The sequence below is a fragment of the Aphelocoma coerulescens genome, chromosome 2, assembly GCF_041296385.1.
Source record: "Aphelocoma coerulescens isolate FSJ_1873_10779 chromosome 2, UR_Acoe_1.0, whole genome shotgun sequence".
Taxonomy (NCBI): domain Eukaryota; kingdom Metazoa; phylum Chordata; class Aves; order Passeriformes; family Corvidae; genus Aphelocoma; species Aphelocoma coerulescens.
Genome location: NC_091015.1, coordinates 38,893,515 through 38,920,707, shown reverse-complemented (window position 1 = coordinate 38,920,707; position 27,193 = coordinate 38,893,515). Strand labels below are relative to the sequence as shown.

At 39.9% G+C, this 27,193-nt stretch overlaps 1 protein-coding gene across 4 annotated transcripts in view; it reads left to right on the top strand.

Annotated features, from left to right (window-relative positions):
- The first annotated feature begins 22,036 nt into the window (after positions 1-22,036).
- SNX13 (sorting nexin 13) overlaps positions 22,037-27,193 on the top strand; it is a 66,336-nt gene continuing 61,179 nt past the window's right edge. For 3 of the 4 annotated variants that reach the window (XM_069007074.1, XM_069007073.1, XM_069007072.1), the window contains exon 1: positions 22,037-22,130. In XM_069007074.1, the coding sequence (XP_068863175.1) occupies positions 22,119-22,130 (12 nt within the window). In that variant the 5' untranslated portion in view covers positions 22,037-22,118. The remainder of the gene's footprint in view (positions 22,131-27,193) is intronic. The other variant, XM_069007075.1, reaches the window with a different exon arrangement.

Below are 27,193 nucleotides of genomic sequence, written 5' to 3'. Positions count from 1 at the left end.
GATTTGGCCCAAAATATGGTAAAAGAAGAATTGCAGAGGTGTTTCAGAGCCAGGATCAGGCTCTTCCCAGCCATCTCAGAATTATAGAAAAGAATAATCTTCAGGAAAGTAAAATTCTAGTCATACCCTCTAAAATCCATTTGGTCAGTGACATGGTTATAGGAAGAAATATATTTTAAAAATCAGAATAACTGTTATCACAGTTTTGTTTGCTTTCTCTTTCAGCATTTATAATGTTGCATTTACAAAAGGGCGCTGATCACTATGCTTCAGCTAAGCCTGCATTTAAAAAAATTATGGAATAAACTGCCACTGCCACCTAGAGTTAAATCCTTGATGTTAATATTGGTTATATTTATATTCAAGATAGACAGCTTAACTATTGCATTTTTCAGGACCCAGGTAGCAGAAGTCAGCACAGTCTTTGAACACTTGCAAAGGAAGTACACATTTGTTATAGATTACAAATGGAATCTGATGATGTGCCTAATTTCTTGACAGATACAAATCAATTTAAAAATCAGAAAGGAGCTAGAGATCATTACTAGCATATGTTATTCTCACCCTGTTAATGGTGATCAATAGTCCAAGCAAGTATTATTGAAACCAGGGTGCCAATTTTCCATCTAGCAGTCACTTTCGGTCCATTAGGAGTGAGTATGTATTAGCAAGTCTCTACAAATTCATTAGCTGGTTCTTTTCATCCCAGATGTATTTTAAAGCAAATAAATATCTACTGGCCCCTATACCTGCTGCAAGAATTCGGAATTTTATTTTTTTATTTTTACTTAAACTATTATTAACTATGTTAAGTAAGTGTGGTGAGTTGACCTTGGCTGGCTGCCAGGTGCCCACCAAGCTGCTCTCTCAGCTCCCCTCTGACACTTCATTGTGCCATAAATCGAATCTCTCCTGATGGGAGAGTATTTGTTGAAAGTCCTTGCAAGGAGTTTAAAAGATAAAGCGAGACATCTTCTTTAGTTTCAATGCTTCCAGATAGTTGTTTATTAAGTCTTATCAGAGGAACTGAGCCACTAGCGTGACCCAGGTACAGCATGGAAAGAGGGAAAGTAGGAGTGAGAGCGAGAAAGCCTCATTATCAAGATTTACACAGCCTTTTAAAGACATTTTAACCAATAGTTACTAAAAACGTACATTATTTTTACTTTTTTACCAATTATTCAGTAACACGACTAGGAACTGTGGAATTTTCTATCCAATCAATCCAAACTACTTTTACTGCAAAACATGGAGTGGTAGAAGAAGAAGAAGGTCTAGAGAGCAACAACAATCCTCCATTTTGATATTTCTTACTCTTATCTATTTACTATAAAGAGAAGCCTAAAACCTCTAAATTTTTCACTATATGACAATCTTACATAGTAGTCTATCACCTAATTCACACCACTGTGTTTTCTAGCTGTTGTCTAACTGTTGGTAATTTTTTCCAAGGTTTAATGCTGTACCAGTGTTGTCCAGGGGGGTAAAAACCTTTAAAAACAGGTAGAGAAATATTCTCGGCACTCTGGGTTCCTACACCCCTCCTCATCGAAATGGGGAGAAAATAAGATTAAAAGCTCATGGGTCAAGATAAAGGCACTTTAATGAAAGAAGCAAAGGCTGTACACAGAAGCAAAACAAAAACAAAACAAAGAGAAGAGGAAGATTTATTCACTACTTCTTATCAGCAGGCATTGTCCAGCCACTTTCAAGGAAGCAGAGCCTCACTATGCATAGCAGTCACTTCAGAAGACAAATATCTTAAAAACAAGTGGCCCATTTCCACCTTTCCCACATCCCCACCTCTTAGCTTTTATTGCTGGGCATGATATCACATAGTATGGCATATCCCTGTGGGGAGTTTAGGACATCTTTCCCAGCCTCTCAGCCCCTTGCCCACCCCCAGCCTGCTGGCCTTTGGCAGGGTGGGAATGAAGAGACAGCCTTGATGCTGTGCAAGCATTGCTCTGCAATAGCCAAAACTGGTGTGTTATCAACACTGCTTGGGCTACACAAATCTCAGCACTACAGCACTGCTATGAGGAAAGTTCATCCCATCCCAACAAGTAACTTGAAAGTGCTGATAAATCCTCTGTTGCCCTGTAGAAAAGTAATCTCTGCATTAAGGCAGCTGTGACAGCGGAGGACAGCACTGAATACTGCAGGTGGTCATTGACCAGTCCTTTGAACACCTGCTTCTCCAGACACTGATGATTTGTGTGGTTTGGTTTCCCAGAACATTTTACACAAATATTATATTTTAAAAAAATATCTCCATATTAGAGATACAACAAGAAGTATATAAAAGATGCCTATCATTCCATCTACGGCAGAAAGGGAGATAGAAGTTAGACCCCTTCGATACTTCCCCTTACACTAACACCTGTCAGTCCTTTAATGCAGAACAAGCTTATTACACACACCTTTTGCTAGTTTTCTGATACAATGTGGTTAACCAAATCATGCCGTATGTTCACAAGTCTGGAAGCCTGTTCCCAGTAAGATTTTAATGCCTTGCTCCTTACAAATCAAACTGCAAATAAGATTTCAAATTCTACAGGCTGTGAAGAAATAATAAAGAGGATAAAGCTAAATTGGTAGCCACCTATAAAGGAATAGCCAAAAAGATTAAGCTATTTTATCTTCCCCTCCCTTCTCCTTTTGCAAACAACTGATCGTCTTGTGAGTGAGGAAGCGGTGGATCAGGTTTGGTAAGCAAAGATTGCTTGAAGAGAGGGATAAGGCAGACCTCCAAAACAAGGCAGAAAGGGGAAAGAACAAGAGGGGGGAAAATATGACAGGGAATGGTCTTATACATTTTCTTTTAAATCAGCAGAGCTGGGTGCCCCTTGAGTGCCTGAACTAATACCCACAGCACAGGGAATGGATGGGGGAAGGAGAATGGTAGGATAGCTCACAAGACTGGAGAGCTATCATGGGTTGATGTAGGCTTTTTAGGAAAGACAGACCCAGGGCATCAAGGAGAGGGAACAGCCCTACATGTGTGAGAACAATAGGGATCTCCAGAGCTCTGCCCTGGGATGGACAACAACACAGTCGAAAGCTTATGGACTGGGATGAGAGAAGAGATCAGGATGGCCAGAGTTTGGTGGGTGTCTCCTACAGACTGTCTGATTAAGAGTAGATGAGGCCTCTTCAGACAACTGAAGCAGCTTTACATTTGCAATTATTATCAGGAATGACCTGAACCACCAGTCATCTGATAAACAGACAACAGAGCAGAGCACAAGCAATCCAGGAGGTTTCTGGAGGGCATTGGGGGCCACTTCCTAACATGGGCAAATAAGGAATGAACAGAGGCAGCTAGATTTGAGGGTAGCTTTGTCTGCAGTGGCTCCACATGGCATTGTGGAGTTCAGGATCCTGAAAAAAATAAGCAAATCCAATAAACAGAATCACAGCCCTGAACTTCAGGTCTCTTCAGGGGGTTACTTGGAAGAATCCCATAAGATAGGCCTAGAGGAAAGAGGGGTCTAAAAGATCTCGTTGCTTTTCAAGGATTCTTCCAGCTGAGAGCCAGGAGGTCAAGCAAAGGCCTGAATGGATGAATAGTGAGCTCCCAACAAAATTCACATGTAAAACAAGTAATAAAAACAAACAAACAAACAAAGTAGGTGGTTTGTACATATCCACTGTATTGTCACTCTATACTGGAAGCATGATGCCTTGCTCCTTTGTAATAACTTACAGCAAGCCTCAAATCCACCAGTAAATTTTATCTCAGACAGTAGCTGACATGATATAACCATGTTATCCCCTGCTACAGAGCTGTCATGCAGCATTAAGTCTGTTGCTAGCACTTTAGAAGCATTTGTAAAAGCCATGCTGTTACTGTTGCTATATCATCATCTTGGTTTGTGAAGACTCCTCACATCACAGATAGTGAAATAGTGAAAAAGTTTGCACAAAGCCATTAAATGTTTAAGAAGTTGCATCTATTCTCGCAATTGAAGTACTTAGTCCTCAAAATACAGGGAAACTGTGCAGTTCAGTCTATGTCAAGTAGTTGCCTATCAAGCTATAATTATAAAGTAATAAATTACTGTTTCCCTACTTTGTAAGTCTGCTCTGCTTATAAGTTTTTCCCGCCTCCCTCATGCACAGCAATTCCTTTCTTTCTCATCCACTTAATTTTGTTTGAGTCCAGTGACCTTGAAACAAAGGTTTTGACACATAGCAATGGCAGATAATCCATTTCACACATTTGGAAATGTTTGTTTAGTTTATTACCATTAAAATCCTTTAAAAATAGAGGAAAAAGAGGGAATATTATAAGCAGGTATATCTTGTCTGCAGTAATTAAAGGATCCTGTTCTTTGTTTTGAGCATTCCTGAGATATTCAGAATCATAGCATCATTTAGTATTGTTTGAAATGGACATGATGTGATATTTATGAAAAATTAGAAATACATACTTTTTATTAAAAGTGCATTTATCTTCGTAGATAGTCAGTCTCAGATACCTAGGTCTCAGATACCTAGGACAATACCAGGTGAATACCTGGACTATCCATAAATGCATGACTACTCCTTAGAAGCAGGACAATTTTTTTTGATGTAGAACTGCTTTCACCTGCAGGATTCACAGACAGGTTTCTTCAAGGACTTGTGCATCTCTGTACTTAAGTTCAATGATAGCTATCAAAGCAATGGAAAAAAATTGAAAAAGCACGTCTTTTTTCATTCAGACAACTTAACTCCTTTAGAAGATAGGTTTCTAGCTGATCACTTTTTTAAAAAATAAAATTAGATCTATGCAGAGGCTGGATTCTAACTCTACTAGTAGCTCAGGCTGCCGTTGTTCAATAAGCAGCCTGAGTACAGGCAAGATAAGAAAAAGGAGGTATAAAAATAAACTGCAATGACCCAGTTCTAATGTGAACAAACACAACCTATGACCTCCACAGCCTGGAATTTTGAATCTCAGTCCCATCTGGAAGACAAGAGAAGGGGTCAAATATCCCTGCCTCTACCTGCCTAACACATTTGCTTTGCTGCAGTTGAATTGATTCGCTAGTCACATGCCTTACCAACTTCATCTAGGACCACTGAAATCATGTCAGTGACACTGGAGATAGTGCTGCACTGAAGAGACATGCTGCTACAGTCTAAACATGCCTCTGGCTGCAGAACCCTCTGTTTTGTAATTTGGAAGTCAAATTGCAGAGCTTAGCTAAAAGCAGCAGTTAATAACCTGCTCTGACATCTGTTGTCACTGAACAGGCTAAGAGATAAAGTTCACAATGAAGAACACAGAGAAACCAAACACATGCCAAATTTTCCTTACAGACCTTCTTCAGAAATTCTAATACTATAAATGTATACACCAAGTACTAATAGAGAGGCAAGATTAGTTTGGAAAAAGCCGTTGCTTGAGAAAAGAAGTTCTTATGTCTACATTTCTCAAGCTAAGTCCTGTCTCTTCAAGCATCCATCATAAAGTGGTACCAGTTAATGCTGGAGGGTTTATTCAGTAAAAATAATTATCTTCTGACAAAAAGAAAGTAAAACTAATGAACAGTCTGGCGCTGAGTTGGGGTAGGAGGACTGGAGGGAGCAGGCTGAGTCACAGCCCTTTTCCCACCCTGCAGCCACACCCGGCGCCGCTGGCCCTGCCGAGCACCACCGCAGGGTGCTGGCAGAGACCGCAGCACTGACGGGAGCTGCAGGAGGGCGTCTCTAAGGTCCCTTCCAGCCCAAACCATTCTACAGCTCTCCAACACTTCTTGCAGAATTACGCACGGCAAACAGATCAGTGTGAGAATTCACAGCCCCAGTATAAAAGTCATAACCCCAGTACAGAACCAACATCTCCTGGCACATGTTGGGAAAAACCACACAAGACCTTTTAAAACATAGGGAAGCATCCAGGACCTTTGCTTCTCCTAGGTAAGCATACTCTTGCTTATTTCACTCCTACTGTTTTCCCCACCATTCCTTCCTCTATCTTCTCAGATGCTGTCTGCCAGATCAGGCAATAAATTAGTCTCAGATTTTAGACAGGGAACTTGTTTTATTTACTCCTAGGTGGTGAGCAAGGGGGCTTGAGAAGGAATAGATTTGTAGTACCCATGGAAAAATGAGAGTTTTGGAATAGTTCTCCACCCATTTACAATCAATGGTAAGGGACTTAAGCTTCAAATAAAGGACAAGACAGAGCTTAAATGGAGGTCTTGGGCCAGGGGCAGCAGCTGTGTGGGTCCAGGTCCCAGGTCAGGACTCTCACGGCAATTGCAGCTTCTCTGTGCAGTTGGGGCCCTGACATGAACTGTATCTCTTCATTCACCATGAGAATCCCTCTGGTTACAGAATTACAGTCACCCTGATGAAAAAAATAACCCAAAATTTTGCTTTGAGTGGCTCAACTGATACCATTGAACAACCAGATCGCCTCTGAAATCTTCTCAGAAAGAGAATAATCCTAAAAAGGTCACTGAACATAGTGAAACATGTTTAACACCAGCTGCGATGAAGACTGGGGAAAATGCTTATTTCCCATTAGTAACAATCTGCTTTGCATCAGAGAAAGTGATTTTTAATCTTCAAGAGACTTTGTACTAAGCAATTGTTGTGATGAATAAAATACAGTAATTCTTGAAAACAGTTTGTCCCAAATTTTATAAGAAATGTGGTTTTTTTTTTCACATGGCTGTGTGTTTGACAGATAGCAACTGCATTAGATACATTTTTCTGACTTTTAAACGATTTTGTGAATTTATACACCTATCAGTAGCTTCATCCTTTGATTGGAGAGGTTTTTATTTTTAATTTTGAGTCAGTTCTTCAGCTAAGCATAAAGGTAGAGCCATCACTGTGGAAGATTTAATGCACTAAATTAGGTCTCCTGGGGTGTATATGGGAAAAAAGAAAGAAGAAAACGTGATTAAAAGGAAATTCAGACAGATTGTTATGAAGCTGGCAAAATAAAGAATCTTACGGTATTCCTGAACTAATGTTAGAAGCTTGGGAGAACATCAGAAACTACTACAGATTTTCATGAATAAACATAATTATAATTGGATTGACAGACAATGTAGAACGAGATTCACAACTGAAATGTTCATCAGTGACACCCTGTACTCTCAATCCAGGGATGGCAAAACTACTGTGGAAGTGGCAGGCCTAGTCTATTATACACTTGGGCCATAAAGGGTCATCCCTGAATACGTATACAGGGAACATGATGTGACTTCTTCACATGAGACATATTGATTCAGAGGCTCATTCTTCTTCAGCTTTAGTTTGTTTCTCCCTTTTTAGCAGCTCAAAATCATATACTTAACCCAATATCACTTTAGGACCCAATGCATTAGATTGAATGCATGGGATTCAAAAAGATCATGAGCAGAATTACTTCTATATAATTGCTCATGGGTTTTATGTTAAAGCCAATAAGAAAAAAATGCAAAAGAGAGTCAAAACTTGAATTTGGTTCTTTTTTGTGCACTCCCCTCAGAAGTTATGAAATGATTCTACTTGTGCAAGCTCCTCTCCTGGTAACTTGGAAGCTGGTAGCATCAGTGACCACAAAAAGCACTAAGGTTTCACAGTTTATATATATCCTCACATTTGGTGAAAAAAAAAAAGACACCTCTAGACAGAAAAGAGCTGCTACTAATGTTAATTAGAAGAAAGACATACAGAATGGAAACATTTCATACCCTCTTTAACAGAAGTGCTTGGCTGGTCTACTCACACTGGCCAGCCAGCCAGTGCAGCTGCTAGTCATACCATAAAGACAGCAGGCAAAATTAAGGTAGATTTAGGATATGCTGAGTGCTGGGCTATTTGGGCTATATTTGCCAATTGTGGTGGACATTGGAGATACTGCTAGGGCTGAGGCCAACAAAGGTCTTGGAGAAGACCAGAGTTCTGCAATATGTGTGCTATATGTACCTGTGGCAACGTGGGATTATTGCAAGAGTACATGACTACATCATAAATCCACGGACAAACAAACTTTAATTTCCAGTTTTTAAGACAGCTTATTCTGCTCCTTAAGTAATATAACTAGCCATTGAAAGTAATTTTTTAACTAAAAATTACCATGAACATTAAGTTTTGTAATTCTAGGTCTTGTAGGAAGACATTACAGGAACTTCCACCATATTATTTTGAAATCTCATACCTTAACTGAAATAGTGAGAAACTGTATCTTTAATAAGATAACTTTTCTCCATTGTGTATTTTGGTCTTAGTATTTAAGTAAATATATATTTAATTATAAAACAGTTTGGCTATAAATAAGTTTTTATGATTGAACTATGGACTGCATCCACAGATATTTGAAGTTTTAATTAGACTCTGGTTTTTGTATCAATGGTGTCCATGCTAGTTTCTATAGCAAAATATTTTAGAAATACCAACATTCTCCAAAATTTCCATAAAAGATCACAAACCCCATAAAAGTTTCCAAGTTCTTACTACGTATATGCACCATTACATGAAAAAGCTACTGATATTTGCCTTTAAAGCAATAGTTTCATGCATGGACGATGATTACCTCCCCAAATGTCTTCCACAATTACTTTAAAAGAGGTAAATAGTTGTTCTTATATTTCTTAGCATTTTAGAACTTGGAAAATCTATTGCAAAATGAAATGCCCATCAATTCAAATAAGTACAGCAATAAATCAATCTCTTCTTCTCCTAATTTCTATATTAAACACAGTTGCACATAGAAGAAAACTTTAGTACTTCATTAAGCATTTTGAATATATTTGCATACAGAATAACCAGAAAAGACCAAATTACAACTTAGAACACATTTTTATAGTAGTTCTATCCTATGCCAAATGGAGAGTGCCTTTTCTACACAAACAAAAAAAAATGTAAAAGTTGTATGTGATTCTAGTACTGCTGTTGCTATGGGTGTTCTGAATGTCCTCCTTAACATCTTTGTCTAGTTAAGACATGCTATTAATATACAAGGACAATATAAGAACATATGAATTCATTAATCAAAATCACAAAAAAATTAAAATTATTTTTGTAAGTGTGAAGTTGTGGGCTTTTTTTTTCTTTTTGGTTTGCTTTTTTGTTACTACATCATTTCTTTCATCTTTCTCTTCAACCATAAAACTAAGAAACTTTCTGTATGTGGGTGGGGGTTTCAAGAAAATCAAGATAATATAAGTCCCAGAAGTCTGACAAAAGTACCATAGACACGTGAGACTAATGAGAAACTTTTATTCTGCCATACAGTATTTGGATTGGAAGTATCAGGCAAATGGGGAAAAAAACCAACAACAAAACAGTTGTAAAGTGTCAAAGGGTGCACACCCTGTAGAGTTTCTTGGACTTTCAATTCCTTTAAGCTATGAAATCTAGTGCTCTGGAGACCTTTGAAGGTGGCTGGCAGCACCAAGCGTCTGCTAGTCCGTGGAGATTGGCCGATGACTTCACAGGTGAAAATGAGCTGAGAAGCTTCTGCAAATCTATCTTTAGACGTTTCAGTTAATTATCTGACTGCCACGCACTATAGAGCATCCCAGAGGGTGGAAGACAAGGTAACAGTATGGATGCATGTTGCTAAAGGACACTGCCCATTTGGTGCTGCTATCTGCAGGCAACAAACATCTACACAGGCTGGATGAAGGCAACAGGTACCCTTTAAAACTCTTCAAGTAATTTAATGGAGCTGGATATTCCAGGTACTTAACAGCTGTAACATCAAAGGCTGCACATGAGTGGAGGACTTGGAAATACTCCCAAGGCTGGTAAAGAAAGAGGACATAAAACCAGATAGCGATGCATCTTGAATATATCTTAACATGCACCATCCAGTTTAGGCATTAGCCAAGAAGTCCCTCTTTTCTACATCTGAGATAATTAAACAGGGTGTCCTCAAGGTAGCCTCTCTAGTGTCTAATAATGTATGCACTTACATGACAACTTTTCCTTCAATCAGAACACTGATATTTCCTTATTTTACTTGGCCATTTTCCAAGCCTTGTAGGAAGATACTTATTTTTAGAACTATGGTCCTAAGTTAATTTGGCTGGAATTAGCCAAAGGGCTCAAAGGCATTAATGGAAAAAAGAGAGATAAACATGCATGTGTGCATGCATGTAACACACACACATTTGAGCCCACACAGGCATTTTTGTTATCTTATAAAAACCAATTTAAAAATACAATTTAAAACACACCCTTCGGCAGTAATCTGCATGTTATACAACAGCAAATACATAAAGAATGGCTGACGCTTCATTTGGTTTGGAAAATTTCCCTATTGCTCATAAAAACCAAAATTGAACTACAGAATTAAGCTTATATAGGAAAAAAGATTATTTTTATAGTCCCAGAAAGATATTGTAACTATATGCAAGTCCCAGCATAACGAAAGATTCCCTATTTGTCAAGTAATAGCATGGTGGTCTGTAATAAACACTAATATAATATAGCGTGTCAGAGATCAAAGCCTCAGTCCTAAAAGATACAGAATAACTCATGAAATATAATTACTGTTTTGATTTAACCCAGGCAGCTTGCTTAAAGCATTTTTTAAAGACAGGCAAGCATTTCAAAGAAAACAAGCTTTTAAAAGCAAAACAGGAAATAATCTGGTTCCCTGTCCTTCCTCTTTTTATTTTGTGGCACACCTATTTCTGATATTATATAAAAGCACATATCCAACCTACTAATTCCCTCATCACAGTTTTCCTTCAGTACTGCTGTCAACTGCATCCTATTGAAGTGGAAATAGATTTCTTTAGCATAGATCTCCTGCTTTGTGCTTAATATCATATAAGCTATAACATGATTAAAATGTGCAGTCGTTTAAGATGCAAAACTCAAACTCACAGTTTTGCAGAATCAGGTCATGATTATACAGTCTGTTTAATGTGATTAAATCCTGCTGATTACATGCAAAAATGGGTGCATTGCTCTTTAACTTGCCTGACTGTGCCCCCTCAAAAGACCTTCCTGCTTGTACCAGCATTAAGGAAGATGATGGGAGTAAGCAACTGGGCACATGAAGAGACAGAGTCAATTTCTGTCAGGTTAACACGAGTGTGAGCCATCTCTGCAGCCTCTTATTTGCAAGTTATCAGTATAGATGTAGTTTCGCTTATTTCTATGAAGCATCTCATACTGTTGGGGTACTTTAAAAAAGTGAATTTTCCTTGTAAATGTTGCCATTTTTAGATAAACAACTTAAAAATATTTATTATCAAGAAGTACATTTTATTAGTTTGACCATAGAATTTTAATGTGAAAACTGTCTAATCAATGCTAATGCCTACGCATCTCAAAATTGACCTTATGACAATTTGTGGTCTGCATAACAAGCTGTGTTTTACCTTGTTCTTCTTGAGGAGAAAGGTCTACCACCAGTACTGGTGAAGTCAGTGAAGATCTAAAACTGAAAGCTTCCTTAATAATCTAGAAATATACATAATACATTAAAAACTGGAAGCAAAATTAAATTTGGGTTTGTGTCACTCACAACAGTAACTATAGTCCTACACATTAAAACTGAGACTATTGGAAAAAGATATAAGGGCCCATGTCTCTGTGCCTAAAACCCTGAGAGTTACAATCAGTAATCACACTAGTAGGCATATGCACCTGAACCAACAAAATGTTATCTTAAAAACAGCTCAAGTCTTAAAATTAAATGTCATTCCTAATTGGAAAACAAATCACAAAATGCCACTCAAACTATTTCATTCTGTATGTTTAAAAAGATTTTTTCTGCATCCCTTTTGCAATCTTTTAATCAGCAGCTGTTTACTTTACATACATGATGAGTGTGTTAACTCCAAAGAAAAAAAAAAGAAAATGTTCCATGGAAATAAATGTAATTTTGCTTTCTCTAGCTTGAATGCAGGACTCCAATTCATTCTAGATTAATTCCAATTCATTGTAATTCATTCCACAATTGAACTTTCTCTAGATATAATGTAAAAGTTGAAGAAGGAGTTTACAAAGGCTTTTCCAACTTCTGTGTAACTAGCCTAGTCCCAGCTATGTGCACCCCAATGAATAAATGCAATTCTATTCACATCTCTCACTTAAGGTAAGGAAGGTATTTTTCCTTATCATCCCAGAAATAAATGTCCTTGTGGAAGAGAGCTCTGTCTCTTTATAGTTATTTTTGGATAAAGACTGCTAAAGAGGTCTTCTGCGTCCTGGAAATCTCCAGATTTTGGAGAAGAAGACTGATCACATCTTTTAAAATATTAATCTGCTTGTGGAGCACTGTTTGGAATAGAGCTACCCAGTCAGTATGCACGTGGCAGAAGATGTCTAAATGTGCTTTGGTCACAATCTGACAGACATTTTAACATATTTGTGTTAGTTCTGTGCATTGAATGATTATAAAGGTATTCCAGTAGTAAAGTTAACAGATGCTAAAGCTTTTGATGGCTTAAAGCATTAGGAGTAACCAAGATGGAGGTGTTTGAATCAAGGGGTACCTACATCACAAACCAGAAATGCATTTTCTCTACTTCCCCAGTTTTCTAAGACTTTAGGATTCACATAAGTAAGCATTTCTGATCCAAGAGGAAGGTCAAAAACTTGCTTGCCTACAGCGGAATCCTTCATCATCACATGGCTCAGGCACATGCCTTTACAGACTGCAGCTTTAGGTCACGCAACAAAACCAACCCCAGAACCTGCAATAGTGATGAACTCGATTTGATTTGTCCATTTAAAGCTGTCTCACATTTACTGAAAAGCTATACAGTTTAAAGTTACAGAGCAAACATATCCTTTCCCCATTAGTGAGACTATCATATCCAGAAATGCTTTTGATAGCTACCATCAGCCTTATCCCAGAGCACATCTCCTCTCAGAGGTAGAAGCTCTTTGGTTTGAGGCAGGGGCAGAAGATGGATGAATCCTGGCAGCTTGTTCACTCCCCTGGGATGGTACTTTCCCCAGGTGCCAAGCAAAAGACATATTCATGCTGAGCTGTAAGAAGGATAGGTATTTCTGAAAGGAATATGGAGTTGTTGCCACACCAGGGGCCTAGGAACTGAAAGGAAGCATATTCCCCCTATGAAAATGGAGGAATAGAAGTAAAAAAGTGTTACATTCAGATATTGCAGGGTGAAGAACAAAAGAAAAAATAAAAATGGCACTGAGTGAGCAGAGAAAGTACAAATGGATGAACACTAGACTTTGCAAGGTAGATGTTTATTTTCCAAAGCCGGATGTAAATGGGATTATAAGTCTATTTTTATTTTCCTTAAATCTTAAATTTGCTTAAAAAGTAAATTTAACTTAGTTTTGTTTCTTTCCCCTGATACATTTTCCAACTGTATGTTCATATGACTGCTCCAGAAAGGAGCAAGAAAAGATCTAGTGCAGCTGATTTATGTTTTGTAACTGGAAAATATTTGTTCCAGACTTGTTCTTTGTCACTTCTGTCAGATAATTTGTGACTTAAATTAGAGAACTAGGTGCTGTTTGTTTTTTAACTCTGGCAACACCTGAAGGCATTACCTAAGTTTTTCATTGCCCCATGTATTGAGGAAGAACTTGATGTACCTAATATTGTGCCTAACTGGCAAGTTTTTAATTTAATAGGTGGATAAATATTCAAAATAACAATGGTAAAATCAGTCATATATTAGACTTTGACAGAACACATCTTTTCTCTTTTCTTTTTTCACCTCCAAAGCACTGGTGAATTTGGAGTAAATCAGGCTTTTTCTGGCAGTTATCTGTGTAAATCCAAAATCTCTTCAGAATTTGATGACTAAGCAGATCTAAATTTCAACTCAAAACTGCATTGCAGACTCCTGTGCATAGTTGTTAAAGAGGTTTTAGCTTAGTGTTTAAAGTTGCAATCTCAACTTTGGCTCCAGAGTAGTCTGGGTCAAGTAATGTTTATATTCAGTGTTTTCAAATAAAATCCCTGTGATTGTACTTTTGGTTTAAGACTGTATTTTGACTGCAGCATCTGTACTGTTTGTAATATGGGCCATAAATAAGCCTGAAGTACTGTATTCTCAGCCTGAAGAAAAAGTGACATCTTTGTTAAACCCACTGATATCAAGGAGAAAGGGAAAGACTAAACATGCATTTTAGGCTTACACATTCTTTTCAAGTTGGCACTACCAGAGGAACTATTTTAAGAAAGAACGGGAATTATCAGGATATTATGGGATTTATTATGGAAAATTTCACTGTCCTACTTTAGGATATGTCTTTGCTGCAAGGATTAATACTCAGGTATGTGAGTCACTCTGCAAAATCCTATCTAAGACTATGCCTTTACTGATCCTTCATGACCTTAGATGTATTGCTGATGTGCTCATGTCAGCAGTAGTGGCATACGTGGTTCCAATTCTTTCACAATGAGCTGTGGAGAAAAGTGTCTGTCTTTCTGGGAGCTGGATGTAAATTATGAGAAAAGAACAAGTGGCATTTAGTCCTCCTGGCAAAGGAAGAACACACAAAATCAGAGGGTTGTTTTTTTTTTTTTTTCAAACTGTAACATTAGGGGGAAAAAAAACAAAACCAGAAAACCAAACTTGTGAAAAACTTAAGGCAAAAAACAGAATGTCAAAAATAAAGCCAACAAACCATGGAAACAGTTTGAGGTATCGGATCTTTAGTCAGGGACACATCTTGTATATAAAATCCACCCAAATTAAATTCTTCATAATGGCCTCTGACTGTGCATCCAACTATGAGGAAGAGGAGTGCCTGAGGAACAGGTTTTTCTGGTGAAGGAGGGACTTGGTAGTCCTTGCAATACATGAGAAACAATTTGGCATTGACATAGGATCAGCTTTTACTCTCCTTCAGAGGAGCAGACACTGAGTTCTGTTGTAAAGTACACATGGGAGAGTATTGTGAGACTCCCAGACAACCAGAGGAAATGTCATTCAAATAAGCAAAGATTGTTGTACTCCTCCGTGTTGCCTCTTCCTAATGCATTGCAAGCAGCACTTTGTTTCAGGTGGTTGAACTTACTGTGGCTGTTTCCAGTGATACAATTAAATATCTACATTTTGTAGTTGCATCAGTGTTTGTTATGAACAAACTGCTGTTAGCAGGCAGCAAAACAAACAAGCAGAAGAATGCAGCCAGTTCCCAAGGTGGCCTCTAAGGTCTAAAGCTTCAACTCTGAGAGCATATACAGTACTAATAAAATCCTTCACACATAGAGAAGATGCAAACATCAGTGATCCACAATGGAAGAAAAGTATAATAAGCTCTCCAGTATTCTCACAGTTTTTGCCAAGTCCTAAAAAGAGCCAGAGCCCCCGGTGGAGAACAGTCCCGACGTGTGTTCTGATGTTGAAAACAATCCAGCAGAGAAAGGGAAAAATCCAAAATTCCAGGAAAAAACAAAGTTCAACTCTCCGGAGGGAAAAAACTTACAATATTTAGCTTCTTTCTTATAGATTTTGGAGCCAAGTCATTTACTGCTAGAGAAGATAAGCTTTTAAAAGATTTTGTAGTGTTTATGATTGCAAAGCAAAGCCTGAAAATATGACTTGACAATTTCTTAGAGGTTCTGGAGACACAGAAAATGTAAACAACCTTCAGTTCCAATGTCATGATTCTTAGAGCCTGGCTAATGGCTCTGAACACCTGAGGCTGCTGATACTGCAGACAGAATACTTATTTTACTCATAGCTATTCAATTCTTCTCATTTTCTCCCCTGCATACATCCCCTATAAGCAGATTAACTGTCTTAGAAATTTTGTTGATTATGGATTAGGCCTCTAGGACTCAGTGGAAAACTTTGCTTAAAGAAAAAAAAAAGTTTTAGAGTCACTTCTAATACCCCGCTGCTCAGATTTTGTTTTTTTAAATACACTTCCTAACCAAGAACCTTTTGTACCATGTGTTAACTGCAGTCAGACTTCTCAGACTTCTAAGGATGATATCTTCATCTGGATTTATGTAAAGAGGACACAACAGACACTAATTTTGCAGAATACAAATGTGGTAAATGATGCTAAATTTTTTAAGGCATAGTGAATAACTTTGCTTCCTATTTGTCTTTTTTTTACTAGCTGTTAGTCTTATTAAGTGGGTATTTCCTCCCAAAATGTTTTAGATATAACTTGTGTTCTATGTGCCATTGAGTATCTTAATTTTGCTCTTAAGTCACTGGCAAAATTCTGTATTGTTGTAACAATCACAGTGTCAGTGTCACTGTAATCACTACTGTAGTAGTTTGCAACCTGAAATTCAGGCCCAAACTCCTGCTTGGGACCTGCACATAATGTCTGGAAGGATAACTATGGCATAATGATGCAAACAAATTCCTCTTACCAGAAAAGTAAACTGAGTCCATTGCGACACCATCACCAAACAAAACTAAAACCCATGTAAAGAAATCGTCTGCAATATGTTCTAAAAAAGCCCATATTTATGCTCAAGAGGATACCAAAAGTAGGTATTTTTTAGACCGATGGGCCCGTCACGTAGACTGTCAGGTACACTCAGGGGTTCAGATCTCAGAAGAGAAACTACCCAAACCCTTTTACAAGGGGTAGTTACTGATACCAGGTCAAGCTTGGGTAACAGCAAATAGTCTGATGAGAAACAGAAATATCTTTAAATCACAGATATGCTTTCATGACTCTTGACTCACTTGGAAGGAGTGGGATCATTTACCGTAACACAGAATAAAAATTCCATTTAACAGTTTTATCTACAAATTACTGTATCATTCAGATAAAGAATTCCACAGGTTGCTCTCAAAGAAATTTCAAGAATTAAGGTGACTTTTCTAAACACTTTGTTGTGTTCGACCTTGCTTGCCTGTAATGTAATATACAAATAGCATAGGAAGCCTTCTGTTTGTGTGCAGTATTTTCACAGAAAGTCCCCAGCCACAAGCTAAGCAGGTGATGACTAACATCTATGTTACAATTCTGATATTACTCTAGTTGTGTCATGATAGATTTTTGAAAAGGACACCATAATTTTGAACGTTCTCTTTGTATTAAAAATATAGCTTATCTTTATTGTAATACTTAGACAACTAGGATCAAGCTGCTAAGGCAAACAGTGTCTGTCTAGCTGCAGACAGCTGTTTGAATAGCAAAGTGTTCACTACAGTGAAGACATGTAAGCTGGCAAAAGCTTTAAAAGACATTTCAGCCTCCAGTAAACAGTTTTGAGAACTGAACATTGGGGAGATATTGCATCCTTATTGCAAAGTATGAAGCACGAATTAAAGCTGATGCTTCTTCAGTAATTATTTATCTAATGCCCAACATCCACATCATATTGCCTTGAGTGGCCCTTTCACATACACTCTTGCATCTTCTGTCTGTGCTGCATCCCAGTGAATGATGAAAAAGCATAAAGTGAATGAGATCTTTAATTGGAAATTATACAGCTGTGATCCTGACCAGAAACAAAACTTCTGATCAGGCCACGCAGACCAAAGAGCAACATCCTGAAATAACGGAATATTCAAATTTCACACATAAAAGATACTTTGAGTTCCCCTTTCAATCGCATTGCTATGTAGACTTTTGGGGGTCATGTGACCTTATTTTAAATGGAATAGAATGCAATCGCAGAGAATTGCTTTTAAACAGTTAAGACTTAACACTTGAAATATTTAATGACTACAAATTCTTCAGATCTCCTCCACCTCACCTTCTCCCCCAACAAAAAGAGTGAATCCCAAACTAAACAACCCTATGCAAACTCTAACCATACTGTCAGCCTGAACTACGAGCAAGTTAAACAAGAGAACAGAAGCCAAACTTTGGTTTGTATCAGTTGTTATGGACAATCAGAACTAATTTACAGTACTCAGAACTAATTCTGTAAAAGAGCTTTCTAGACTGTAGAAAAAGGTACAGAAGAAGTTCAGGCTTGCTGATGTTAGAAACAGTCTTGCAGCCACTTCCATGATACTGCTTTGTAAAGCAAAATTGGTCTGCTGTTCTTTCAGTCCGTCCCTCCCCCAACCCTGCCTGCAGTTTCCCCTTTCCTTAGCTTTCACTTGTTTTCTTGTATAGGCCATGAGAACGTATCCTTTTGCTCTCCAATGCAGGTTACTGCTCTTTCAGAGGTTATCATGATGGCAATTAGGTCACCAATTTCATTTTTCATAAGCTGGTGAGCTAACAGTTATTTAGGTTGTGGAACTGCCCTCCTTTCAGGGCTGGAAAATAATTTGCACTCCTTTGTGCTTTGCTGCAAGTTGGCACAGTTGCTCTTTTATTGCTAAATCTTGCTTATGCCCCTGCTTCTGTCTGTGCTGTGTCCTCCCCCTCATGACTATATTTTTGTCTCTTAACTTAGTGCACTTCCTATGCTTTACTTCACAAAATCTTTATAAACTTCTGGATGTAGAGCCTGATGGTGCTATCCCTATTTCCTCCTGCTGTATATCAGATTTTAATGCTACATTAATCCCTCATTTAAGTACACAGCCCCATGGCTTCCAGTGTTCCCAGTGGGATTTCAAAATGTGGATCTAGACCATCAGACAACTCCTTTAGCTTATAATGAAAACTGTAAAGAGGGCAAAGAACACTAAGATGTTTGGCAACAGGTAGAAGTTGTTTTTTAACTATGAAGGTATTTGCAGCCATCAGCTTTCAGGTACTCCTTCTAGATGAACTAAGCATTTGTCTAGGCCTAAGAGAAGAAAATTCTGTAAATATTTTAAGGACTGGGTGCAAACACTTTCTGCCAGGTTTGCATTTGACTACAGATATAAATACTTGTCCTATCACAGTACTTCACACCGTGCTTGTGGGTTTGTAGAAGTGACATGAGAAGTAAGGCATGTGCTGCTCTGCCTGGATGAGTGTGGTGCTAATGTGGCTGCCCTGCTGCTGTTAATATGGCTTGTTGCAGCACCTGTCCCGAGCTGTATGTAATGAATGCAAAAGGATAAAATGGGTAAAACTCTCTTACAGATGACTCAAGGCTAATGGAGTTACTTGAAGGTGGGCTCAGGGAAACAAGTGTTCTAGTGCTTCTGGCCTACTGTTGATAATTCTTTCAGTCTCTGTTGAAGCCTCATTTCCAGACCTGTTTATACTAAATTAGAAACATCCTCCCTCCCAGGAAGAAAAAAAAAAAGTATATTTTTTCAATTTATTCTAAGAATGGGAACTGGCAGCATAACTGCAGACTTCTTTTCTCTTTCTCACAGCAGTTTTTCAAGAATTCCCTGATATCATCCTCTTCCCAAGCTGCTGCTCCTTCTCACCTCTCCTTTAGGATGCTGACTCTTCTGTCTTGTGTCTGTCTTTATGTAGTTCAGTCCTCCTCACAGCCTCACTCCTTGCTGTTGCAATTACACTGCCTTTCCCTTTTGAAGTTGAGGTGATAGTGACCAAAAATTAGAACAATGGATTCTAGCATTAGTAAAAATTTCGAACACTATTAAGGCTGCACTGATTGCTGTAAAATCAGAGAACAGTTTTCAGCAGAAGTACTGGTAGGTTTATTCCAGCAGTACAAGAACAGAAGGTGCTTCCCAGACTATTATGCTGTTGGGCTGCAAAATCCCAAGCAGAGGTAGGGACAAATTTAAGTACAAAGTATTAATTGTGACTTCATCTTGGTGGGAGATTTGCATAAGATTTGCACTTCTTTTACATCTAGCACACTTAGGATATATACACCTTTGCAGTAAGCTTTCAAAGGGGATTGTTTCTTCTGAAAACCCTAACTGCTATATCTAAACAAACAAGGTAAAGAGATACAGTGCCTAGAAAGTTTGTTTTTCTAGACTATTACCTTGGTTCAACTACTATTATTTATATATATTCATAAATATAATAAGATTTTTACCTCTTACCCCTTATATTTTATGAACTAGGTAATTTATCTTACCAGTTCATGATACTGTGCCTTGCCCAGAGGCCATATTTATTGACTCAATGACATGTCAAGCAGTAGGTGGTTAAGTATTTTGATTCTATTTCCTATCTACCTAAGTACGTGTTGAAATTTTTTCATAACTACAAACGACTAATCATTTACTGATCACTCTGCTATTTTGTAGCAGGGTGCCTTCAGGATTTCCTGTACCACAGATCTGAGCACAGGACATTATTTGCTTGAATTGAAGCACAATGAAAGCCACAAATATGGATCCCAGCTGTGTACATATACATCTGCCAAATAAGCACCTACAAAATTTTAGGGGACCAAGTAATACAATTAAATTTGTATTTCACAACCTCTACTGCTCAACGGTTTTGAACAATTTTTAATTTATCAGGGTGGTGATACACCACGTGCAAGGCCACTGCATGGCTCCGTTATTGCCAAGCCTATTGTTTAAAGTAGAGTTGTGTGTGCTGTGAGATTTGGATTTTTCCCGAGGGATCAGCTTGGGGGAAAGAGTACTGCTAACATGAAACAATCAAAATTATAGACTCATAAGTAAAAAGTGTATCAGACACTTAGAAAAAATAGTATTTTTTATTATTTAGAAAAGGCAAATAAACAATTATGAGTATCAAGGGTCTGCTCTTTTTGCTTCACATGACTAACAGCTGGGTCTCTGACAAGGGCAAAACAGTTGTATGAGTAAAACTGAAACTCCATAATACTCACAAATAAAACTAAGAAGTGGTCAACCTTGAAATGGTAAGTATTTAACAATCCCTGAGAAAATTACAGAACTTCAACAAAACCCATCAGCTTTAAGAACTGCTTAATGCGCTTCACATTTCTGCAAGAAAACAGATTTTGCTTTTACTCAGGGAGAAAAAACACTGTAATTGAAGAGGGTTGGTTTTCTTCACATTAAAATAGGAGTGTTGTTTTTCCTGCAAATCATTAGAATTTCTTTTTTTTTTTTGTGTTACTGGCAATGCAGAAAAAACCCCCATCTTGTTTCTACTCTCCTTATGCACCTAAGGTTAACTTTGTAACTTTAAAGCCTTGTGAAAAAGCAAGCACACAAACAAAAGCCCGCAGAACACTGCTTAAAGGAAGAGCAAGTTTCAGACAGGAATCTTTCCGTGTATTCAAATACTGAGCTGTGGCGGTACATCACCCCAGGGCTCTCTGGGCTGGGGCAGACATGGCTCTGTTTCTGAGGAGATGTGTTTCTGTTCCATACTTTATGCCATTACTTAACAATGCTGTAATAAGGTAACAGGCTTATAGACGTTTCTTTCACAGAATCGATGAGTTTGGAAAAGACCTCTGAGATCGTCGAGTCCAACCAATGACCGAACATCACCAAGTCCACTAGACCATGGCACTAAGTGCCACATCCAGTGTTTCCTTAAACACCTCCAGGGACAGTGACTCCACCACCTCCCTGGGCAGCCCCTTCCAAAGTCTAAACACACTTTCAGTGAAGAAATTCTTCCTAATATCCAACCTAAACCTCCCCTGGTGCAGCTTAAGACTGTGTTCTCCAGCCCGGTCGCTGGTTGCCCGGGAGAAGAGACTGACTTCACCTGGCTACACCCTCCTCTCAGGGAGTTGTAGTGAGCAGTAAGTTCACCCCTGAGCCTCATTTTCTCCAGGCTAAACAACCCCAGATCTCTCAGCCGCTCCACACAGGACTTGAGCTCCAGACAGGACATGCGCTCTTCCTTAGCATCTAGAACAGGGAAAAACGCGCAGCGTTGCATACGTCACTGGTGGATGAGAGACCTGCTGCTTGGTCAGAAATGTAACAAAATATCTCGATTAGCGTCCGCAGCACAGTTGCCTGACACCGAAGAGCTCTGAGACAGGTCACAGCAAGGGAGACAGGGCAAAAACCCCAACCCGGAGTTTCGGTGCCCTGCGGCCGGACGCCGCCAAAGGCGCCGATACCGGTGCCGGTGCCGCCGGGCAGGCGCAGCGCGGGCCGGGGCTGGGCGGGGAGCGGAGCGGAGCGCCGGCCCCGGCAGGGGCGGCCCCGCGGCCCCGCTGGGCGGGCGGGGCGCGGCGGCGGCGCACGTAGCCGTCCCAAGATGGCGGCCGCTCCGGACCGGGCTGCGAGGGCGGCGGCGGGGCCGGGGCCGGCGGGCGGGCGCTGAGCGGGGCGGCGGCGGCGGGGGCTGGCGGCGCTCGCCTCGCCTCGCCTCCCCGCGGGGTGCGGGGTAGTTTTCCGCGCGGCCGCCAGGCTTCACCATGCTGCGGGGCTAGAGCCGCCGAGGCGCCGCCGCAGCGCAGCGGGGTAATAATGTTAACAGAGGTAAGAGCGCTGCCCGCGGCGTGCCGGAGCGCCGGGAGCGGCTCGCTGTCCGCCCGAGCGGGCAGCACTCAGTGCCGCGGCTCAGACCTCCGCCGGGGGCCCGAGTTGTCTCGGCGGCTGGCAGTCTCCCCCTTGGCCGCGGAGGGCAGAGGCGCCGGCCGGCTCGCCCAGGGCAGCGCCGGGCCCCTCTTATCAGCCTCTCTCCTCTCCCGGCCGGGCGGGACGGGAGCGGGGCGTTCCTCCGTGCCCGCTCCGTGCGGCGGCTGGGCCCGGTCCCTGTTCCGCCGCGGTCCGCAGGCGGCCGGGCTGTGCTGCCCGGCGAGGGGCCGTGGGGCCGCGCCCCCGCGGCGGGCCCGTATCTGGAGGAGCGGAGCGCACCTGGTGACGGGAAGCCCGCCTCGGCCCTGGGCCGCGCCGGGGAGATGCCCCCGCCTGGGCCCCGCACGCCCGCTCGGGCTTCAGCCCCTCTGGCCTCCTCCTCCGCGGTGGCTTCGTAAACGCTCCGTGCTTGCTTTCTTCTTGGAGGGCTTAAGCCGAGCGATTCGGCTGTGCTTGCAGGAGTTTGTGTCAGTAGGTAATCCTTAGAAGTTGGCTGCCCCGGTTCACCTCTGCCTGATGGAGGGTTTCCGTCCCGAAGCAGCCCGGCAGTTCGGCTGTGGGGCAGGCAGGTATTTGAGGATCAGCGTGGGCTATAAATGTCTGCTGTGTCCAAAGGCATTCTAAAAGGGGGAATCTGGCAGTGCTATCTGGCAGTGCTTTCCCGTTGCTGGAAATTAGACTTTACCCTGTATTCTGTTTTGTCTACAAAGAGCAATTGATTTTCTATTTTTAATGTCAGCAAGGTATCCTGAGTGCCGATATTTCTCCATCACAATGACTGTGTTACCCATGTTTTATAATTTGACATTTTATTCTACAATGGAGGTTATTCATCCAAAAGGGAGTTGTGTTAAAGCTTGCTTTCCAACACCTGAACATTTCAGCTTTGCTTTCCTGAATGATATTAAACAGTATCTTCCACATTTCAATTTGCATCAGTTCAAAGTTTTAGGGCATTAAGACAGAAGTTCTGTAGAGCCATGAGCTCTCAGATTTCCCCAGGAGGGTGAAACTTGCAGAATGAGTTAAACCTGTAAAAATATATGACCTAGTTTTGCATTGAGGGTATTTGGTGGGTGGTCAGGATTAATAAGCTGCACTGAAGAGAGTTGGTGAGTGTGATGCGTAAGCATTAGCCATAGTAATTTAGATTATTTTAAGGGTAGCATAGAACATTCTGGGTCGGTGCCTCCTACTGGACTGTTTGTTCCTTTTGATGGTGGCTGTGTGTGCCTATCCAAGACACTTTATATTGGAACTGATTTTTTTTTTTTCTAACAGTGCTGAAATTGTGTGACTAGCAGTGTGAATGACACTTAATCCATTGGCTTTTTGAGGTAAAGCTTAGTGATTTTATGTGTTAGGACCAGTTATGACACTTACCCTTGGTGTCAGGAGGAGAGGGTTCTGATGTCCCCTACTTCTAGTTCCCGTACATAAGTTATTTGTAGACAAGATGCTTCAAGGTAAAGTGTTCCAGCCTTGGTCTGTGCCAAGGAGAGGAATTTAAATTTTAAGGGAGTCTAGCAAAAATGCAGGCTTTGCCTGCCTGAAGAGCAGTTGTGGGGAGTTCTTCAGGCAGTCAGAGAGCTCTAGGCTGTAAGTAGTACCCACCTAAGGTGAGCTGGAGGAGTCCTTTCCCGGTGCACTTTTCTGGGTGTTCCGATGGTGACTTGATAGCTACAACACCCCGGGGAAACCACACACAGTCGCACCCATGAACCCTTACCACACTTTGGAGGAATGTGCAGATTGTTTCAAGTCTACTGATACATGCTTTCTTTATATATGAAAATTGAGATTGACTGTATGGTGAACTGGCATTAGAAGCAAAAACTGCACTAGTTTTTGCTTGATATTTGTGGCCTTTTCAAGTTTGCTACTGTCTAGAATGGCCAAGATCGCTGTAATTTTTTTTAGCCATTAAAAATTTAGATCAATTTCCCCCTCTATAACTGGTAGTTTTATAACTTAAGAATGTAGAAAATATTTTTTCTTAAATATGTTTGAGCATGAAAGAAAAGCAGATCAGGTTTTACATGTATTGTAATCATGCAGTTAAAACATAACGTTGAGTTTCTCAAGGTCAGTTTCCTACATCCTTTGACTGTATCCATATTGCAGACCCCAGCAGATTCATTTCAGTTTTGTGTGAATGCAGTTAAGATTAGGACTTTGTAATCAGTAATTTCAGGGGAAGATCACACTTCCTGTCAGGAAAAAATACTCTGTGTGTTTTTTATTTGACCCTTTCTGCCTGTCTTATTTTAGTTGCATTCAAAACCCATGCTGTTGGATGCCAAGCACATACATTTATTTACCTAGCTGGAAAATGCCATTTCCAAATTTTTCACCATAAAACTTACTTCTGCAGTAATGTCAAATACATTCTGTTGGCGTGTGTTCAGAGTCCTGCTGTGATGATCATTTCCCTAGTCTGTTGTGTTGGCCATTCTGTGCCTTTTCACTTGTTCCCCTTTTCTTGTTCATCGGATGTCTCGTCTGCTTTTCAGGCCAGTGTGGCCTGTTCCTATGTGACTTACTGTCTGATCACTTTCTCATCTGGCAAGGCCATGACGGACACGAGTTGCAGTGGTCTTTCTCTTGTCTTTTTGGAAAGCTGGCTTCATCATGCTCGCCTCTTATGCGGTGGCAACCGCACTGCACTGACTACGGGGAAGCAGTTGGTGTTTTACAGCTCTGCCTCTTGGTGGTCAGTAGTGTCTTAAATTCTGATGGAGCAAACATTCAGTAGGATTTTGACTTAGTTTACAAGAAGTTTTAAATGTCTTTAAAACTGATGGCCTGTGCTGCCTATATTTGCAGCCTGTGTTAGATCTGAAGAAGGCATTTTATCTCAACTGAGAAGTAGATTCCTTTTCTCCAGCCACTCATTAAACTGCTTTGAGATGCTTAGGGAGGACTTCCTTCAGAATTTATCAGCAGCTAAATTTTTGACAACTTAATTCTCACCAAGAGTAACTTGTTGCAGTACTAGTGAGTGACAGTTGAGAAGATTTTTGAAATTTGACAAAGTAGGAAAACTTTTTTTCTTACCCACAAACTGAAAATGAGCCATACTAAATGAACTCTGATGTGTTGGTATTTCTTACTGCAACCAGTCAAGGTAATTTACTACATGCAATATTTCCATTAAACAATCCACATTTTGTTTATAAGAGAGGTTTAACAACCTTTTCTCTTGTTTTTGGTTAAATTTTGGTAACTACTAGCCATTGAGAATGGTTTCTGAGCAAAACTAAGCAAATTAGCCTGTTTTTTAAGAATAAAGGTTGACTCAGCAGCTTGTTTTAACTTGCTCTAGAATAATAGTGAATTAGCCTTCCTGCAACAGTAGCACATTGTAAAGTATATTAGTACAGCTCTGAAAGATGCAGAACACAGTTAACTGCTTGATGTACTGTAGCATTAACTTTTTCTGTTCCTTGATACATGGCAGTGGCAGATTGCTCTGGTGCTTTATGTATCTGAACTATGTTCTGCTGGAAGCACCATTTTCAAATGTGTAGACATTTACCAGGGTGCTGAAATAAATTAGTTTCTGTCCTTTTGTGAAACTTGTGTGCTGGGACTTTCTTTAGTGCCAGTGTTTTGCTAGATGAGATCTAGCTGGAGCATTAGTTACAAGCCCTTGGGAGGAAAAAAGCCTCTTTCTCCTTTAGTGTTTTCTGTCAATGAGGTTTCCCGTACTGCTGGTCTGTGTTGTGTCCTTAATTGTTCCTATTACATCTCTTTTAATAACTCCATATTTTATGAAGTGTCAGTTAAAAATATGTGAGAAATTCTAAAATTAAGAAAACTAACCTTTTACTAAGAACAGTTATCATGTATTCCTAAGTACTTGTTTTTAAATATTTTGCTGGCTACTAGTAAAACATAGTGTCTAAACACTCAGGACTATTCTTGGAGTTGTACGGTTGGGCCTAAACTGCTGAGACTGAATGCAGAGTTCTGCATCAACTCTAATATAGTCTGGACCATTCCCCCAAACAGTGTGTAAAAAGAAAAGCATGAAGTTCCTTACTTCAACAAAAATAGTAATAGCTTGTCTGGTTAGATAGCTGAAGGAGCTCCACATGATGGTTTCCTCAGTCTGGTTGCACTCTAAGGAATTATCTCTTTTTAAAATATGTTTGTCATCTTCTCCCCACCCTTACAAAGATGACAAAGCATGTTTTCTTTGAACTAGCATTGAGAGAATTTCTATTATTAGAAAAGAGAAGTCATTGGTATTATATCTTAAGTTATTTGCAACACTGGAGGAATTAATATTTAGAAGTCCCACTAGCAGTTTTCCCCATTGCTTGGTTGAGAATACCAGGGCTCGAATGATAGCAAAATCAGTTGCAGTTGGCACTTGCAGTTATGTGAGCAAGAAGCTTCAAGAAGTACAAGGCATTGTAATCTTGGGCCCAAATGCTTGCTCTTATGCCCCCACCATGTAATGTCTGATTTCTGAACTAATAAAATGAGGCATTATTTCATGATGTAAACATATTGACAAGTTTTAATAAGAGCACTCTAACCTTGTTTACATAATTTCTGTGGAATCACACCTTAAAATGATGATGGCATGATTGTGATTTGCAAGTATGGGGTGAAATGGGTGTTTCTTTTTATTGTGAGTAAGCATAGATGATAGGTATGTTCAACTAGGGGAACTCCTTTTATAAATGCCTTTTGTTTTGGACAGGTCAATTCCTACACTCTCACAAGTTTGGGAGGACCTGTTAAAGATTATGATTGCTCTGAAATGGGAGTAGCTGTAAAATCCTCAGGAGGTGGAGATGGATTTCTGAAGAAGTTGCGATGTTGATTGACTTTGTGTTCTGTGTGGAATGGGATGTGATCTTGATGTTGCAGTTAAAATAGTGTGAGCCAAATTTATTGCTGTATTCTAACATTGACATTTTACAGACATTTAAAAAGCCCCACAAATTTTT